Consider the following 16,196-nt stretch of genomic DNA (forward strand, 5'->3'; position numbering starts at 1 on the left):
CTAATAACACTGATAATACTTACTTATTAAGTGGCAGATTTATTGTATTTTAATTTTTGTATTGCTATTTTAACTGGGGTAAATGTTTGGAATGCCTCCTCCACTGCCAACAATCAAATTTCAATAATGTACAAAAAAAATGATCAATGCCATATAAATGCCATATTTTCACACAACTTCTCCTACGTCAGATTTGGGCTGTTACTATAACCAGTAAGCTACCCAGCCAATTAAAAGGAAGGAAAAACAGACGCATCCAGACCAGCAGGCGGCGGTAGAGAAAGGAGCTGACACCCCAATAATAAAAAAAGGACGTCGATGTGGATCAACATGACCTTCTCTGCGTTTGAATGAGCGTGCTCTGAGCCGAGGCTCCGCGGTGCTGAAAGGACAGCTCCTCCGCTCTCTGACATCTGCAGGTAGGCAGCCTGGACACCACGAGGGGTGACTCTTTTAATTGTGTCGTCATGGGAATTAAATGATTGACGCCATCAGTGGCACCGTCTGAGAAAACACGAAGGAGAGGAAACCGCGATAGAGTGCTGTGTATGCTCTCCGTTATCTAGGGCATTGATCGACCTACAGTAACGCTTCCCACCATTTTCATAAACTAACATCAACATTCATTTTTAGGTTTGGTCTGTGGGGGGCCCTTCCTTCCTTCTGTATGTGCTTTGATTCTCTGTGATTTGCTCATCCGTTAGTGCTGTAGCTACCTTAGAAGATCACAGAGAAAAAAAGGTGAGATATTTTTAGTATTCTCAGTGGCCCCTTAGAGTCCCTAGACCCTACTTTTCAGAGAAATTAGTTTTCTCAGCAGCAGACTTACATTCTCTTTATCAAATGAGCAGCCAGAGAACACATTTTTATGAGCTACGTGACCTTATAGGGTGTGCGCTACTTTCACTAAGACGCTTCATGTAAATAGTCCTCTGTAATGTGCTCCATCAGAACTGTTAAAGCAATTTGTAAGAGCATAACAAGAAAAGAAGATATGTTGTAATAAAGTATATTATAATGTACATAACAAGTATAATTATTTGCTGTTGGGAATGTTATTATACGTTCTATACAATATTATGTATTAAATAATAACGTAGACAAGACAACTTTTCATTTTTCAAAGTAAACTTTTGAAATGGAGATTTATTTTGTGTCAAACTGCTGCGACACAATCGCTCCTCTGAGGCTCTGATAACATTCTGCTTACTGTGTCTTCACTCTCACACAGATATGTTCACCAGGATGTTAAAACTGAGGCTTCTCAATGCTGTAGCGCCTGCCTACTTCTTCATAGCTACAGCGGTCACCTTCATTTTACACTTCTGCTTCTTCATCCCAACAATCTTCCCAAACCTGAGGGCGTCTATGGCTCTTCACACAGTTGTTTTCCTCTTCTTGATGTTCAACGCACTAGGAAACTACATAATGACTATTAAATATCCTGCTGAAAGCGCCAACGAGAACGTGGTTCCGGTGTGTTCGGCGCACTGCTCGGACAAAGTGGACGCACACTACCTCCTGAACGGTCGCCACTTCTGCAAACTGTGTAAGAAAGTCATCCTTAAGAGGGATCACCACTGCTTTTTTACTGGAAACTGCATTGGCAACAAAAACATGCGCTACTTCATCATGTTCTGCATTTACACATCGTGCACTTGTTTGTACTCGTTGGTTCTTGGTGTGGCCTTTCTAACAGTGGAGTTCTCCATCTCCTTTGAGAACCCGCTGACCTTCCTGACTCTTCTCCCCCTCTCCACTAGTTACTTCTTCACAGGTGACTTGATCAATTATTTCAACTAAAGCTAATAATCCAAGATACATGTTGACTTACTGAGCAGTACGATTTTCCTTTATTAATTCTTTCCCACAGGAACAATCTCCGGCTTGCAGTTATTCCTGGTGCTGATGCTCTACGTGTGGCTGGGCATCGGCCTGGTCTGTGCAGGCTTCTGTTGCCAGCAGGTGCTGCTGGTGGCCCGGGGACAGACCTGGTGTCAGATGCAGAGGGGGCAGCTCGTGGAGAACCGCAGCCCTTGGAGAAACAACCTTAAGGATGTGTTCGGTACCCGCTGGATCCTTGGCCTTATCCTGCCTGTGCAGACTGCGGAGACAGGCTCTGAAGACACAGATGCACATAAGCAAGACTGAGTGATAACCACGTCATAAAAAAGCTCCCAATAGGTCACACAAGTGGCACAAGTTGTAGGAAAGGCTTTGTTGGGATCCATGTGGTGATTGATTTGAAATACTAAATGGATGCTTTATGACCTTCGCAGTAGTTTATGAATTTGTTGGCTGTTAGCACACATTCCTTTAAGGACAGGAGCCATATATCAATGTGAAACTTTTGAATAGGTGCATAGTGTAAGTGTATCCTTTAAGTAAGTAGCTTTTGACAAGGCAATATTAAGACTAATAAGTTGGTCGTTTGGGACATTCATCAGTTTTACATGCACCGCTACACACTTGCATCATCATATAAAGATGGCTTTGCATAAGTGCATGCATTCCCCGCTTTACATTTTTATATCACGCTCTCGATTTGAAGGCCTGCACCACACGGTGCTTTGAGATTACCAATCAAGTGTGTTGTTCTTTGTAGAATGTGACATTCAGGAAACGTGGGGTAGTTTTCACAACAATAATTTACTTTGACATTAAGGGCTAGGAGACAAGGAAACTACAGTATGTGTCTACAGCATAAACTGCCGGGCTTGACACCATTGTTTTGACAAGGAACTGTCACATGTTGAGACAGATTTTTACTAAAATGAATGTGACTCAGACAGTGCAGTGATCTGCTCCTTTATAATAATGGGTGGGGGAAATGTAAAGATTACCATAGTATTATATCCAGGGTATTATTCACAATGTGCCATAAACATGTCTTATATGCTTACAGATGACCCCAAAGATGATGTATTCACTACACTGCTAATGATAGGGTCCTCTGTTTAATAAAGATAATAATAATGTTAATAATAAGGACTTTTCACTGTAAGGCTGCTGCTACTGACGTATTCAACATCGTGTCAAAGCTGTTTTGGATTTCAACAAATGTACTTTTTAGAGCTATTTTGTCTATTCCTGTTATACCAATAAAAGTATTTAAATCTCAACAGACGTTCTGTGTTTTTAAAAACTACACATTCTGAGATAGGAAAGTGAAATCAATGACTGAGAGGAAATGGTCTTCAAACAGAGTTTTATGACAGTCCATTATCAGTCAAAGTTTTGCTAAATTAAACACAGAAAGCCCTTTTCACAATAATAGGAAAAAAAGCAATCTCTGAATAGTAATCCTAAAATGTTGTTTGTAATCCTCCTTTTGCCCATTTTACAACTAAGGCTAGTTTGATTATTTCTTAGTTTTATACTTGTGATTAGAAGATATTGCAACGGCAGCATATTTTTGCTAAAATAAATAATACAACAGTTAACTCAACTTAACATTTAAAACTGAAACATTAATGACTTAACTTGTCTTCATGTTGTTCTCATTAACTCTGGACTTATCATCTAGCCAGGACATGGTTTGTTTTGTTTCAGATATGAATATCAAATCTTTGGAAACCTTAAAGTACATTCAACTTTCTTCCACATGAAGCTCACAATTTAAGCTGCTCAGTGAAGTGCAAACATGAATCATATTTAAAAAGGCACAGGCATCCAAATAAACATGTATATTCACGTTGGTTTACAAATAAATAAATAGTAGTGACTCGGAAGTAATAAAATTATATAAAAAAAAGGAAACAATGTTATGGTTTTGCCAGCCATCAGAACGCTCACTGAGCTACCAAGCTGGTGTTTGAGAATACAAGCTGTTGGTATATGTACTTCCTCACAAAGGAGTAATCTGCTTATTCACTTTCATTTCACATCCAATTTAAAAACAAGGTAAATGGACACAATATTGTCCTGTTGATTAAAGATGTCAGTAAAGAGGAAATTGAAACACAGGCCAAATGTATCCACACCAGGTTTAGAAATGACTGTTATATTTTCTCTACAGCCATCCCATTCAGGGCATGCATAAAGAAGTAACCCCATGTGCCTTCATATGTAATGTATACTTACTATACGTCCTATTTTGATAAAGCAGAGGCAAGAAAATTAATTATAGGCCAGGGTTTGAAATGTAAGCATGCTACTTAACTCCCACTTGGTTTTCATATGTGCTTCTGCTTCATATTAGACCAGCAGTTCTGAATGTTTAGATGATTACTGTCCTGCCTGAAAGTATAGTTTAGTTATGTTATTGCTTTTTTATGTATAATGCTAGATATTGTAACTAGACTATTTTACACAAAGACAGCTTTAGTTAGACAGATTTGAGATGTATATTTTCACATTCAATAAATCATCTTGTGACCCTCTGATTGAGAACCGCTGGTCATGTCCATCACTACATTACACCAGGACTCTCTGAGCTTTGGCTCCACATTGCTCCTTGTCTGTGTGCCGCAGAGAGAGGTGCAGTTTAGTCCAGAGATGCGGGTCTCCGCTGCTCTGAGCCTCCAGCAGCAGAACCGTTTGCTCCTGGAGCTGCTGCAGCTGGCCTTGGGTGCGCTTATTCTCCTTGATCAGCTGCTGTGTGCGCATGGTGATCCCCAGCAAGCCAGATTTGTTGAGAATGTTGTAGGTATTACTGAAACGTTTCAGTTTGTTAACGTCCATTGAGAGTGCGTCGTCCTGGTCAGCATCCGTCCTGTTGCTGTCAATGTCTGTCATGAAGTCATCCGTGTAGGGGAGCGGAGAGTTGCTCCCTGTCAGCTCGGAGAGAGACTCATCACTGTCCTGACTCTCAGCTGCCTGTGACTGGTTGTTTGCTGCTTCAAAGCTTGAGATGGATTTGATTGTAGTCTGCAGTGCTGGCTGCAGGCTGGGGGAGCTGTAGAGCCTGTGGCCATGGTGGCGCCTCTTCTGTCGATGGTCATGTCCTGATGTTGAACTCACCCTCACCTTGGAGGATCCCACCCTCTTAGTGGGCTTGTCTGATGGGTGTGGGGCGATTTTGGGATATGACTTGAGGATGGGCATGTAGCTTTTTGATTGTCGGATACTTTCAGAACCCGTGTTTGAGGAGCTGCTGCTACCATTTGATACCATGGTTTGAAGGAGAACCATCTGTGACTGAGGCATCACTTCCAAGGGTGAAGGAAAGCCCCACTGTTTTTCTGCTGGAGCCATCGCGGATGACTAGAGGTAAAAAAACAACTTTAAATAGCATGTTTCAACCTATAGTGCAAAACATATACTACAGTACTTAAATACAAGGAGCATACATAAAATGAACAAACATATAATGGTGAAATCACAATGTACAAAAAAGACTTTACATTTGCACTCTTAGCCAAAGGTGATTTCACCCTGAATTGACAATAAAGCCCTGGATTAGTGCTAGGCAGAGGTAGACACACCATTGCTGTGTTTTACCTGCTTTAATACAAAGTTATTCATGATGATCATTGGAGAGAGTCCAGCATATGAGCCTTCCATCACAACCATCTGCGGACCAATCGGGTCCTGGCCGACTATGGACCCATTCCTTCTTGCATCTTCAGATTCAGTCAGATCGACTGTACTAAGGTGCTCAGAGCTGGCATCTGAGAAAAGGGGGAGACAAGCATATGGGTCATGTCAGGTTTAAAAGCAAGGTATTTACCTCTCTATTGTGTACAGTCCCTGGAGCAGAACATTAGTACTATGAAAACAGTGGCAGATGTAGATAAGCGTCTCCAGAGTGTCTGGAAAAGGATATCCATCAACATGATGAGGAGGGCTTAACCAGATCTAGGTCAGTCTTAATAGTGAATAGAATAAAAGTCATATGAAAAATTAACCCAATACAGGATACCCTCCATAGAAAATGTGACCTAGATCCCTACATTTGCTTATGGCTGACCCTGTTGATAGTCATTTATTTCTAATTATGGAATTGCTAATTATATACGGGTACACTCAGTTTACTACACGTGCCACACTGGCAACACTACTATGTCAAAATAAAACATACATCTGGACAAACCCCAAACCTAAAGGTGTATAACTATAGAGTAACATCATTTAATCAAACCTGAGAACCCCGAATCTCTCTCCAGGTCAGACTTGGATGCTCCAAAGTGTGTTGCCCTGGTGAATGACGGTGTCCTGTGTCTGTCGGGGCGACTAAAACTGCTCATGTTTGCCTGGAAAAATGGAGAGTTAAGAGTTGGAACGTAACTGACACGCTCAACACATGGCTTTGACAGAGTTCAATGTGCTTTTGCCTTAAGTTATGATTACGCAATGGCAAAGTAAAAAAAACATTAGGTTGGTCAACGCTAGACTCCAATTGAGACTGAAAAAAGTGAAGAGACACAGTCAACTTGTAAACACACAGTTTACATAGTTTGTGCATTTGTTTTTACACTCCATTACTTTTTATTGCTATATTTTAATGTCTTGATGGCAGATCATTGTTCACTTCAGTTTGTTGTGGAGGAAATTTCCCTGACTGAATTAGACAATACAAGAGAAAAACTTGCACACGCCTACAAATAGGATGTTGTGTTTTTGACATTAAACATTAAAATATTCAACATCGTAATATTAGATTACATTCTTATAAACGTTGTGTCCATTTATTGAATGGAGCTTGACGTTTAAGAGGCCTGTACCCCCCACATAGCCAGTTTAATTACACAGCTACTGTAAGACATGCTGTAAGACATACCGACGTTGCTCAAAGTGTGTTAGCGAATAAAAGATGCCAATGCCGACAATAAATATGATAACCTGGGAGTCTATTTACAACGTCTTAATAATGCAGCTCACACTTGCTTTTTATTCTTCTTTTTTTTTAAATACCATACACCATTTAACTTTAACTGATTTAGATAAATACCCTGCTTCTGCAAAAAAAAAAATGTTGGTATGTGAGATGCAATATTATCAGTTATATCTGTGTTCACTGTTTACTGTCCTGCCCCTGGGCTGCTAGCTCAGTTAGCTCAGTTAGCTGCTAGGTAACGCTAGCCAGCACAGCTGCAGCTTGGCAACCAGCCCATCACGAGACCGTTGATGGGATACTTGGCTAAAAGTCTGAACTTACACACCTTATCAATACGCCCTTTGCTTGAAAACAAATATCCGTTTATACTGGCATCCAAGATTGGTTACAACGTTAGTGTGTTTTTCCTACAATTGTACTGGACTCTGGTTGAGCTTCTTCTACTTCATTGAGGTTTAACGACAGCTTGCATCCTTACTCTCGCATTACTGCCATCTTCTGGAGTTACTAAGTGTCCTGATGGTCCGATTTTCCTCATCTATCCTGTTCTCATTAGGAAGCTATACAAACATATCCTGCAGTCACAAGCGGGGGCTTAAAGGGAGAATATATATGTGTATATAATTATATTTTAATTATTATACATAATAGAAATGGGGGAAAGAGAGAGAGAGAGAGAGAGAGAGAGAGAGAGAGAGAGAGAGAGAGACAGATGGAGGAACGAAAGAAAAGAACAGTTTGGAGAGCTCTATCATTTTAAAATGTAGGTCTGCCTGCAAATATTTGCTTATAAAATGCATATATTAGAATTCTGCAGGGGTCACATAAATATGGGCCTACATTAACATAATAACCAATAAATAACACTTACACATGGGAGTTGCATATCTGACGGCAGTGCTCGCAGCGCATGTTACAAGAGCAGAAGGGATGGCTTTGAATGCTTTTTTCTTGTTAATATAAACCATGTGATCCACAATAAAAACATTAGTGCTCTTGGTGTGTGCAGTTTTTTATTTCTACTTAAATTAATAAAATATGGTGCTTTTCACACGTGATTGGACACACAAACACATAATTATGATAAAGGGAGAAGTTGGAGCATATCAACATACAAAAGGAGATGGAAAAAATACAGGAAAAAGGCAAGTCTTGCTCAAAAGCCTCAAACACCTTGAGGACCCAAAGCAGGAAATGACACTAAGCTGTGAACTGTGCCAACCACTCAAAGTCTTGCAGTGTTAGGCTCTGTTAACACCAGGCTGACTGGAGAGGGCCTGATGGAGGACGTTAGGATGGCCTTGGTGGCCTGCAGCCTCAACGGCACAGTTCCTAAACCCCCTCAAGCTGTAAGCTTTGTGGCAGACACCAAACATGGAGATGAGACTCCATATAACCACAACATCTCTGTCAAAAGAGAGGACATGTAAGGCCTGGCTCTGGACAACAGGGGGCCCTTAGCAAGATTTTCTTTGGGGGTCCTCCTTACTTTTTGTGTGTGTGTTTGTGAGACAAGACAAATGTTTGGACCACACTGCTAGACCTGACAAATGTCACCCTTAGTGTGACATATGTAAGAGCAAACGTGCATATGGTCAATTACTATTAGTCAGTAGTACGGGTTAGTCCGGTATATAATGAAAAAATCACGCAAGACAAACTGACAACCATAACAATTTAATTACAAAATAAATATCTAAATGAAATAAAAATACGAACACAGTAGAAATGTTACTTTGTACATTTTGATAGAGATTTTCTTTGTGTAGTACATGAAAAAAAAAATACAAAAGGACAGAATTTTACATAATTACTTCAACTGATCCCTTCCAATAGCAGACTAAGAAAGACACCCGTGCTCCCGAGGGAGTCACCAGGGTGGACACAAATGTGTGCTGTTTAACGCCACAAAGCACAAAAAAAATGCTTTTTTATCTGTCAATACTTGCAATCACAGTAAAACAAGACATCAATATGTCATCACCAAATGAGTACTGCTTAAGTGTTTTGGTTACTGTATTATTGATCTGCCCATTCCTCCTGGGCTTGCCACGTCCATTCTGCAGTCTACAGCACACTTCCTGGTGTGATTTGAAATAAACTGATGAAATCTGATTTGATTCAACTCTCCAAAACAATAGAGAAAGATAGATTTCAAAGAACAATTTAGATTTTTGACAATTTAATACATCATAGTCATTTTTTCATACACAATCTTGTGTGGACACGTCTTCAGTTGATAGATTGTTTTCGATCAATATTGCTCTTACGTAATGAATTGACAGTAAACACTTTATAGTCATGCCTGGTCACATGGCGCTACAGAGGGAGAGGATTCATTCAGACTGAGTTACCTCCATAATAATGATAGAGAAGACTCCAATACGCTGATGAAGGGATTGTGACTGACAATACTGTCCTAAATCTAATCTTAATTGATCTATAAAAATATTTGATCATAGAGCAGTTTTAAGCACTAGAGGGAGACATTTCATTGTTACATGTGCAAAGCAGCTGCACACTCAGTCCAACATGTGTTGCTATGACAAGTCAAGGTGTCTTAGATAATGTTTGAACACAAAAAATGACAAACTTATTAAAGATTGCTAGTCCAAATATATTCAGCTTATCAATAAATATATATTTCAAAAAAGTGTAACCATCTTTAAATACCAAAGAAATGACCAAATTACAATAAATGATACAGTAATAACTAGTATAAAAGAGAAGGCGTCGGTCTGTTTGGTTCGACATTGCACTGGCTCCCAGGGATGTCCATTGTGTCAGGTGTAACAGCAGTGTTTCCACCAATCAAAACACACTTCCGGTTGAAGCTTGTCATTATAAACGCTCTGCCCATCAGCAGGAGGGCATGTCAGCAAAACAACCCAGCTGTTTGAGTCTCTGGCTGCAGACACGGAGGAGACTCTGGATGCTGTCACTGGGTGGGAAATAAATAGTGAGCCACACTGCAACTGAGGGTTGGACCACCGCTGCAGTTACCTGCGAGGGTTCTGGCAGCTGAAAAAGACGAGAAAGAAGTATGGGTTTTTTAATGCTTTTAACTGCTAGTTGGAGGGTACATGAATATCTTACACTTGAGATTGCGCCATCACCTGTCACAATCTTTTGTTTTCTGTCTCTCCTTTCTCTTCCTTCCTCTTCCTCTTTGCCTTTTCCTAGAAGGGGAACAAAATTAACAATACGCCTCCATTCTCTCAGATGGAACATTAATATCCTTTCTAACAATCTAAAAACGGATGTTATTGCAATATATTCATGTACTTACCTTTCAACAGTCACAATAGGTTTCCTGACTCTGAGGAACAAAGCAATAAATTAGGTAATAAATAGTCATTGTAAGTATTCCTCAACCCTGTCTCCTAGAAATTACATTTATGCATTCATTTGTTATACAAAATATGTTTTGTGGTAAACGTAATTGCTGGATTGTGTTCCAATCATACAGTCTATGGCTCCAGTCGTTACGTTTATTAGAAATGTTCCTCAGTATGTTTTATTAAAAAAATGTAACTCGGATGTTATTACTTTGCTGACTTAAATTTGAAGGCTATAAATGTAATTTCTAAGTAGACACGGTTGATATTTGAATACAAATTATGACTTGTTTTCTTACCTACATTCACATGTCTGATGCTCCACAAATGTCATCTCAACATATTCTTGACCCGGCTCTGATGGCCTGATTTTCAACAGCTGAGGGATGAAACCAGTTAACGTTGCCGTTAGAAGAAAATTAGGTACATACAGTAAATTTAACAAGAACAATTATATTTCACAGAGCCCTTGTCTTACCTGCATGGTGACGTTTGTGGTGCGAGTGGGATGGCACTCCAGGTTTTCGTCCCCACAGCAACCTGCACACCTCACCAGCGGCACACAGGCGGGGCTGTAGATGTGCTCCACCTCTGACGGGTACTCCTGCACCACCTCCACCAGCTTCTCAATGGTCCGGCAGAAGCTGCGACCCCACACTTCTTGGAACATCAACACTAGGATGAGAGGAGGAGGCTATGGGCTACTTTGCAGTTACAAACGAGTCTGCTTGTTTCTTATGGGAATACTTGCATGCAGGTCAGATAAATGTATTTTGGTTTAAGAGCTGCTTAATGTTCTGTCTCTCTCGCTTACGTTTAAAGTGCAGAGTGCAATCGACATCCAACTTATTTGAGCTTGTGTATGTGACTTAGTACTGCCAGACAAAAAACCTATTTGAATTTGAATTGAACTGCACTGTAAATGATCCTACACAAACAGTCTCAGTAATTACTTCAATAATCCAACAATGGCAACCTTATACCATGTACAGAGAAACATAAAACCAGTTGCAATACGCCAGTGTGTATCCTGTTTTAATTTTGAAGTAAAAATATTTGTGTAATGTACAGTACGCTTTCCTGTGGGAGCATATGTGTGAAAGTGTCCCAGTTGCACAGTCTGTGGGGGAGGAACAAGGAAGACTACGTCCGAACAAACAGAGAAGGAAGAGAAAACAAACATTGGAAACATGGCCATGAACAGAACCCTGCTGGAGCTGGAGCTGAGCCGCCCAGCAGGCACCTCTGGGACTACGGTGACCCCCGGGTCACCAAATGGAGCCTCGCACCATAACAGCTGTTTATAAGAGCAGACAGGCTGGAAGGAGAACGGTGGGGAAGCGTCTACGGTAGAGAGATGAGGCCACAAACTTTATTGTTATACAGCGCAAAGGGCCAGTTCACTGGCCAGTTACAGCTCCTTACTCTATATCTGCTGCTCGTTTGGCCTTTTCTGTTACATGCACTCTAATCCTCTGGCTGCAAGTTCTACAGTCAATCCATTTCTCTTTAAGTAGCATTCATTTATAGGGAGGAAGAGGATATAAAGGGAGAAGTTAAGCAGTTGAGTAATCTCTGCTAGTCCAAAGTTGACCTGTCCTGCAACTCGCAAAATTCATATAACATTCATTAACTAACTTATATGCAAGACTCAAGAGCTTGGTCATTCATAGTTCTCAGCTGTATTTTGTCAGCGCTGGCATTGATTTATTTGGTTTGCACCAGACTACTTTTGTAACTGTCTATTGTGGGTCTGTTTTTTGTCAAAATTCGAGTGTTGTGAGATGGAGAGTTGAAAGTTTATTTTTTTTAAATATCACGGTTGTTATTACCGGGATATTGCGATACTCATAGTTTTATTACAAACACTGTAAAAATATGGTTTGAAAAAAATAGTTAGAACTACTTTTTAGTATTGTTGTAAACTATTGTTTTTAAATTACACCTCCAACGGTCAGAGAAGATTTCATAAGTAAAACAAGCAGGAATTCTTACCTTCAGTTGTATTGCTTATGCGTGACAAGGGAAGACTCTGTGAAACAGAAATAAATGTTGGTTATTTATTCAGCTTTCCTGTGACTACATGCTATAGAGTAAACACCCTACATCTTTTTTAGTTGAGTATTATCTTAATACACACCTTTCAAACTTGAAAATGCAATATATACAAAATATCCTGGATATAAAGACAGCACCAGTCTGCAGTGTCACCAATATCAAGTATATTTGTACTCCGGCGGTGACAGCTGGAACTGCAGTGAAATTAAGCCGACGATCACACACCTTTTTTTCCACCCTGCAGTGGAAAAGTCTTCCTGACAAGCAGCAGATCCAGTCTCTCTTATACAGTATATCACGTCTCTCTGTGTGCCCAACTGTTTAGGTTCAAAACCTGTTTCCTGTGGTGTAAGATTCAGTTCTTTATTTATTTTCCCCCTCCGTCTTGATTTTTTCCCATCATCCCATGATAAACAGAGTGCATTTCCCATTCGCCTGCGAAAACACAAAACCTCTAGTTGACTCCATCTCAGGAAGGGAAATCTACGTTTGATAAAATGCCCTCCAGCGGAAGAGCTGAACCGGCGACAGACAACCTGCCTCTGCAATCCCTCCTCATCACCGGTGTTACATTTCAGTTTTTGTGTAACACACACACACACACACACACACACACACACACACACACACACACACCTGATGATATTTATACTGTAACACTGTCTGTGAAAGTAAGACAGATGGTGAGATTGAAAGTGTTGGACCAAAACTTGTTATATAATAGTGCACAGACAGACAAGGACACTCCCAAATGATGCCAGTAAGGAATGTTGCATTTTACACCATCTGTCCGTTGCTAAAATGCATCTCCTTCCTGTTAAACATCAAAATTAGTTTGAGGGTGAAGATAGCATCTGTCAGCAGCACAGTGCGACACAATTTTTTTTTCTCTAAGTATTGTGGTTAACGAGGTATGTCCTGCTTTGATGATGATGCATTCACACTTACACAAACATTTCCGAGGTTCTTGTAAAACTGTCACTGAGATAAGTGGCAGGGAAGGCTATGTATTTAACAGAATGTACCGTACAGACTTCATATCAATAGAAGGACAAGAGCTTCCAGTAAACCACTTAAGGTTCGGTTCTCCACGAGTTAGGGGATCTGTTCAGGCATCTCCCCTTTTTTAAAAAGTGGCTGGTGATCTGGCCAAAGTGTACAGCTGTTCCTCTGTCAGAGCAGCTGTTCTATTGAGTGGTGTTCATCGAACTGTGTCCGCTATACAACAGCACCACAGGATGTAAACTCTGCTAGCAGCGCCATTCACAGCACGGGGACGTCACAGTTCAGTTAACGTTTTTGTTTAAGGTTGTTTTAAAAACTTCCACTCTCTGGGGTATTGCTTTTTTTTCAGCATGTCTAGCAACGCCCTGCTTGTAAAATAAATCCTTTTCCAGTATTAATTGGCGTATGATCTGTGCTTCTTTTCTGTTGCTGCTCCACATCACAAGGGCTTTTTGATTCTGGCTCCTCAGTTGCCGTTCAGAATGTGGAGCGGTATGAAGAGTTTTCTGACCTTGGTCATGGGTTAAGCCTTGACATGGCGAGCAATCATCTTTGGCACCTCCTGTGGTTGAGAACAGAGGAGAGAGCTGCCCACAAGAAGCTGCCAGATTATGAAAGGCTGCATGAAGATCCTCACGTAGACATTCCTTCCTCCTTGTGCACTTGTAGTAATACTGTGTGATTAATGGTAACTGCGAGGTAATTCAGCTCTGGTGGGACGAAGGGTGAACCACTTAATACATGCGTATAAACTTGTCTTAAGGTTTCTTTCACTTCATTCCCTGAAGACCTTGTTCAGGGAGTTTGACTCTAGCATTGCTGCATGTCATTTTGATTTATTGTTTTAATAAATTGAGTGTTAAGAGCTTTGAGGCTTAACTGTGAAGGTTAAATACAATTGACTTGACTATAAATTATTATAATGATAGAATACCTCTACTTTGTGTCCTGTGCAATCCATGTGCAACATCTGGGTTTTGGGAAACACGAAAACTGCTGTGAAATCAATTTAAAAGCTACATTCCAACAACAACAACAACAAAAGGAAAAGATTTTTACCATATGCCGAAGGAAGAAATATATGAGCAAGCTTGATTTCCTGCACAATCTAATGTTAATTACTGTTGATGGTAGATTAAACATCAAGACAAGTGCATAGTGCAAAAAATAAACTGCCCCAAAAGCAGCTGTTGATAAATTGTAGTTAGAGGTTGATTTTATTACAAATTATTTAGCAATATAAAATGTTGATATAAAATAATCGATGTAACATTTACAGTGAAAAAGAGAGGAGAGAGAGGTAGAGAGGGGTGAGTGATATCGTGCTGGGGTTAAAAAGTGTGCAAACAATTAGCCTACTTTCTCACTGGATAATTAACATGGTTCCCACCCTGCTCACTGTCCCATAGTTGTACAAGTTGTTTTCAGGTCTTGACATCTGCTTCTCAGAGAACTTTTGCTTAGCAGCATAGTTTATCTGGAGCCTCTGAGCAGATTGTGTTGCAGAGTAGCAGTGAGTTTGATCAAAAGATTTAAACATCTACAGCAGTTAATAATGCAAATGTGGCATTGAGGGGTCTCATATGTTTCTGAAGTCTCTAGTGAAAGTTTGTAAGCTGCTGGCTGAGAGTTTTCTCCGTCCTCTGGGTCAGATCAGAGGACCTGTTGTGTCCCTGGGCTCCTGCTGTCAGGCCACAGAGGCTCCGGGCCTCATTACGCTCCACTCCCACACAGCTGAACTATGTCATCTTTAACCTCTTTGCTTAACTCCATCTGTCAGAGGAAGGGCAGCATGTGTAGGGAGCAAAAACAAAACATGATGGGGACCCAGTGTAATGGTCATAAAAGATTTTTCAACTTTGAGGGTCAGGCTGGGGAGGGGGGGGTGATGGGCTATTCCACAGCAGGTACTATGGCCACTAGCCAGAAAGATCTGGATACCAGCCAGCATATTGTACAGTGTGTTTTCTAAAGGGATACGGAGACGACTTCCAGATGAATGCCGATAGGCTTCTGTCAGTTTAGCCTATATAGATTGGACAACTTCTCCTGGGTGACTGGACTGGAAAATTACACAAAACTGTGTCAAGTCATTTAAGTTTCTCTTCTCCCTTGGATTGCAAATCATTGACAGAAAGGATGAACCATGGTTTGTTTCAAAGTAGTTTCAAAGGGAAGGTATTCTAACAAGCCAAGTAATACTGATGACACTCTTTTATTCACTTTGAATGGGAAATGCAAAATAGTGCGTAGTAATACACGTACTAGTGCGAAGTGTTTTTCATTAATATATTGTTCATATAGTATATCCATCGTCAAAGTTGTCATGAAAGATGCTAATTTAGGTTTGAGGGTGACTGGCTTGTTCGGTCAAAGCTCTTTTGACACGATGCCAAAATGTTTGGAGTTTTCTTTTTATAACTGAGTGAAAATGAGTCTTTGAGAAAGTTGGCACATTTTGGCAGAAGATGAAGAGAAGCAGCTTTCACAAAAACGTATCCATATTTGGTGTAGTTTGAAGAGTAGAGGGATTTCAGTATTAAATCCAACAAATTAAACCACTGACATGTGATTGTCACCTGTTAGCACACAAATTCTATCAGTAATAAAAGGTGTAAACTGATGCTACTAGCTGTAGTATCAGTGAGTAGTGATGTATTTGTAGTCCTCTGACAAATCTCCTTCGACAAACATCTTGCACACTGATCACTTTCAGGCTGAGTCAACTGCCTGAGGATTGAAACTACATGTGATTTGGAGACATTTTCTGGTTTAAGATTACGATAATCCAGAGTGCTATGTACTTGGTTTGATTGAGTTTTTGGAAAACCCCTCTTTAATCCTTATCTAGCAAACAATGATCCCAGCTAGATTGAGCATCATGCCATTATTTACATTGCTTTCCAAAAGGGTTTACTTTCAAACTGAAGGGTGACAGTGTGGATAAACAGACCACAGATGAGATGCAGGCTTCTGTCAACTAAATCTGCTCTTGAGCAGAGTTTGGGAATTTCGGG

General features: G+C 40.3%; 3 protein-coding genes across 6 annotated transcripts in view; 1 reads left to right on the forward strand and 2 right to left on the reverse strand.

Annotated features, from left to right (window-relative positions):
- Positions 1–314: 314 nt before the first annotated feature.
- On the forward strand, positions 315–3,139 carry zdhhc22 (zDHHC palmitoyltransferase 22). The gene is made up of 3 exons (XM_031846981.1): positions 315–419; positions 1,232–1,777; positions 1,874–3,139. Exons 2-3 carry the CDS (start codon positions 1,234–1,236, stop codon positions 2,149–2,151), a joined length of 822 nt encoding a protein of 273 aa, XP_031702841.1. The 5' UTR covers positions 315–419; positions 1,232–1,233; the 3' UTR covers positions 2,152–3,139.
- On the reverse strand, positions 3,116–7,212 carry cipca (CLOCK-interacting pacemaker a). The gene is made up of 4 exons (XM_031846980.1): positions 7,104–7,212; positions 6,083–6,194; positions 5,443–5,612; positions 3,116–5,205 (listed from the first exon to the last, which is right to left on the reverse strand). Exons 2-4 carry the CDS (start codon positions 6,186–6,188, stop codon positions 4,417–4,419), a joined length of 1,065 nt encoding a protein of 354 aa, XP_031702840.1. The 5' UTR covers positions 6,189–6,194; positions 7,104–7,212; the 3' UTR covers positions 3,116–4,416.
- Positions 7,213–8,304: 1,092 nt separating this feature from the next.
- pgfb (placental growth factor b) overlaps positions 8,305–16,196 on the reverse strand; it is a 13,977-nt gene continuing 6,085 nt past the window's right edge. Inside the window, exons 2-6 of one of the 4 annotated variants that reach the window (XR_004212786.1) lie at positions 12,112–12,148; positions 10,595–10,791; positions 10,416–10,495; positions 9,895–10,097; positions 8,305–9,799 (exon numbers count right to left, since the gene is read on the reverse strand). Coding sequence is in view for 2 of the 4 variants with exons in the window: in XM_031847960.1 (XP_031703820.1) it covers positions 10,064–10,097; positions 10,416–10,495; positions 10,595–10,791; positions 12,112–12,148 (348 nt within the window). In the remaining 2 variants the exon portion in view is untranslated. Of the gene's footprint in view, positions 10,496–10,594; positions 10,792–12,111; positions 12,149–16,196 lie in introns of all 4 variants that reach the window. The other 3 variants (XR_004212787.1, XM_031847960.1, XM_031847962.1) reach the window with 3 other exon arrangements.

Source organism: Anarrhichthys ocellatus, unplaced genomic scaffold (assembly GCF_004355925.1).
Source record: "Anarrhichthys ocellatus isolate YVR2014 unplaced genomic scaffold, GSC_Weel_1.0 scaffold7, whole genome shotgun sequence".
NCBI classification, from domain to species: domain Eukaryota; kingdom Metazoa; phylum Chordata; class Actinopteri; order Perciformes; family Anarhichadidae; genus Anarrhichthys; species Anarrhichthys ocellatus.